Source organism: Sphaeroforma arctica (genome assembly GCF_001186125.1).
Source record: "Sphaeroforma arctica JP610 unplaced genomic scaffold supercont1.11605, whole genome shotgun sequence".
Lineage (NCBI taxonomy): Eukaryota > Ichthyosporea > Ichthyophonida > Sphaeroforma > Sphaeroforma arctica.
In genome coordinates, this window is record NW_014028953.1 from 1 (window position 1) to 812 (window position 812).

Genomic DNA, 812 nt, shown 5'->3' on the forward strand with positions numbered 1-812 from the left:
TACTTATATTATATATATATATATATATATATATATATATATATTATTTATTATTATTATATATATAGTATATATATATATATATATATATATATATATCTATCTATATGTATATGTATGTATGTATATATATATATATATATTCATGACCTTACACGCACACCCGCTTGCTCGCATGTCCTGCGCCATACCGGCGTCCTTCTCGTCCGGCATTGACCGCCAATTGATAAGCACCTCAGTTTCTTGAAGTGGTATTTCGTCCTCCGCACATCACTTCTCCAATCAACATTCTCCGGCTATGAATGGTATAAATATTCGTTTTCAATTGTGTTCTTATGGATCCTCGCAGATCCCGACCAGCTGTTGGGGCAGTCACCCATATCAGTATTCTCATGTGTGTGTATTCCCTGCAACTTGATACACACTTGCGACAGGCCTTTACTTCGTCTCCTGGAACGGTGTCGTCACACGATGACTTCTACATGACCTCCAATCGGCTGGCTGTGATTGAGACTACCAACGGCATGTACAATGACACGTACATACGACGAAACATCCGTGTGGAATCGCTGATGACCTTCCACCGTGCGAATGTGGCTAACATGCTTGCTAAATCGGGTAGGTATCCGTTCGGTGTATGGATCCTGGGGTTCTGAATTCAGCATAATACTGCCACGAAGTTGTACGTCGAGGGTTGCGGAGTTGCAATGCATCTGTGTATGATGCGTTGATAGTGTCGTATATATTTCTATTTCTATTTCTATATATATATATATGTGTGTGTGTGTGTGTGTGTGTGTATGTATGTATAA

The 812-nt window shown here is 39.3% G+C and overlaps 1 protein-coding gene across 1 annotated transcript; it reads left to right on the top strand.

The window, feature by feature from the left end:
- Positions 1-434: 434 nt before the first annotated feature.
- On the top strand, positions 435-656 carry SARC_17666 (hypothetical protein; the record flags this gene model as incomplete). Its single annotated transcript, XM_014288243.1, has 1 exon — positions 435-656. A coding segment is annotated over one exon (222 nt), but the record flags the coding sequence as incomplete, so codon positions are not given.
- Positions 657-812: the final 156 nt, after the last annotated feature.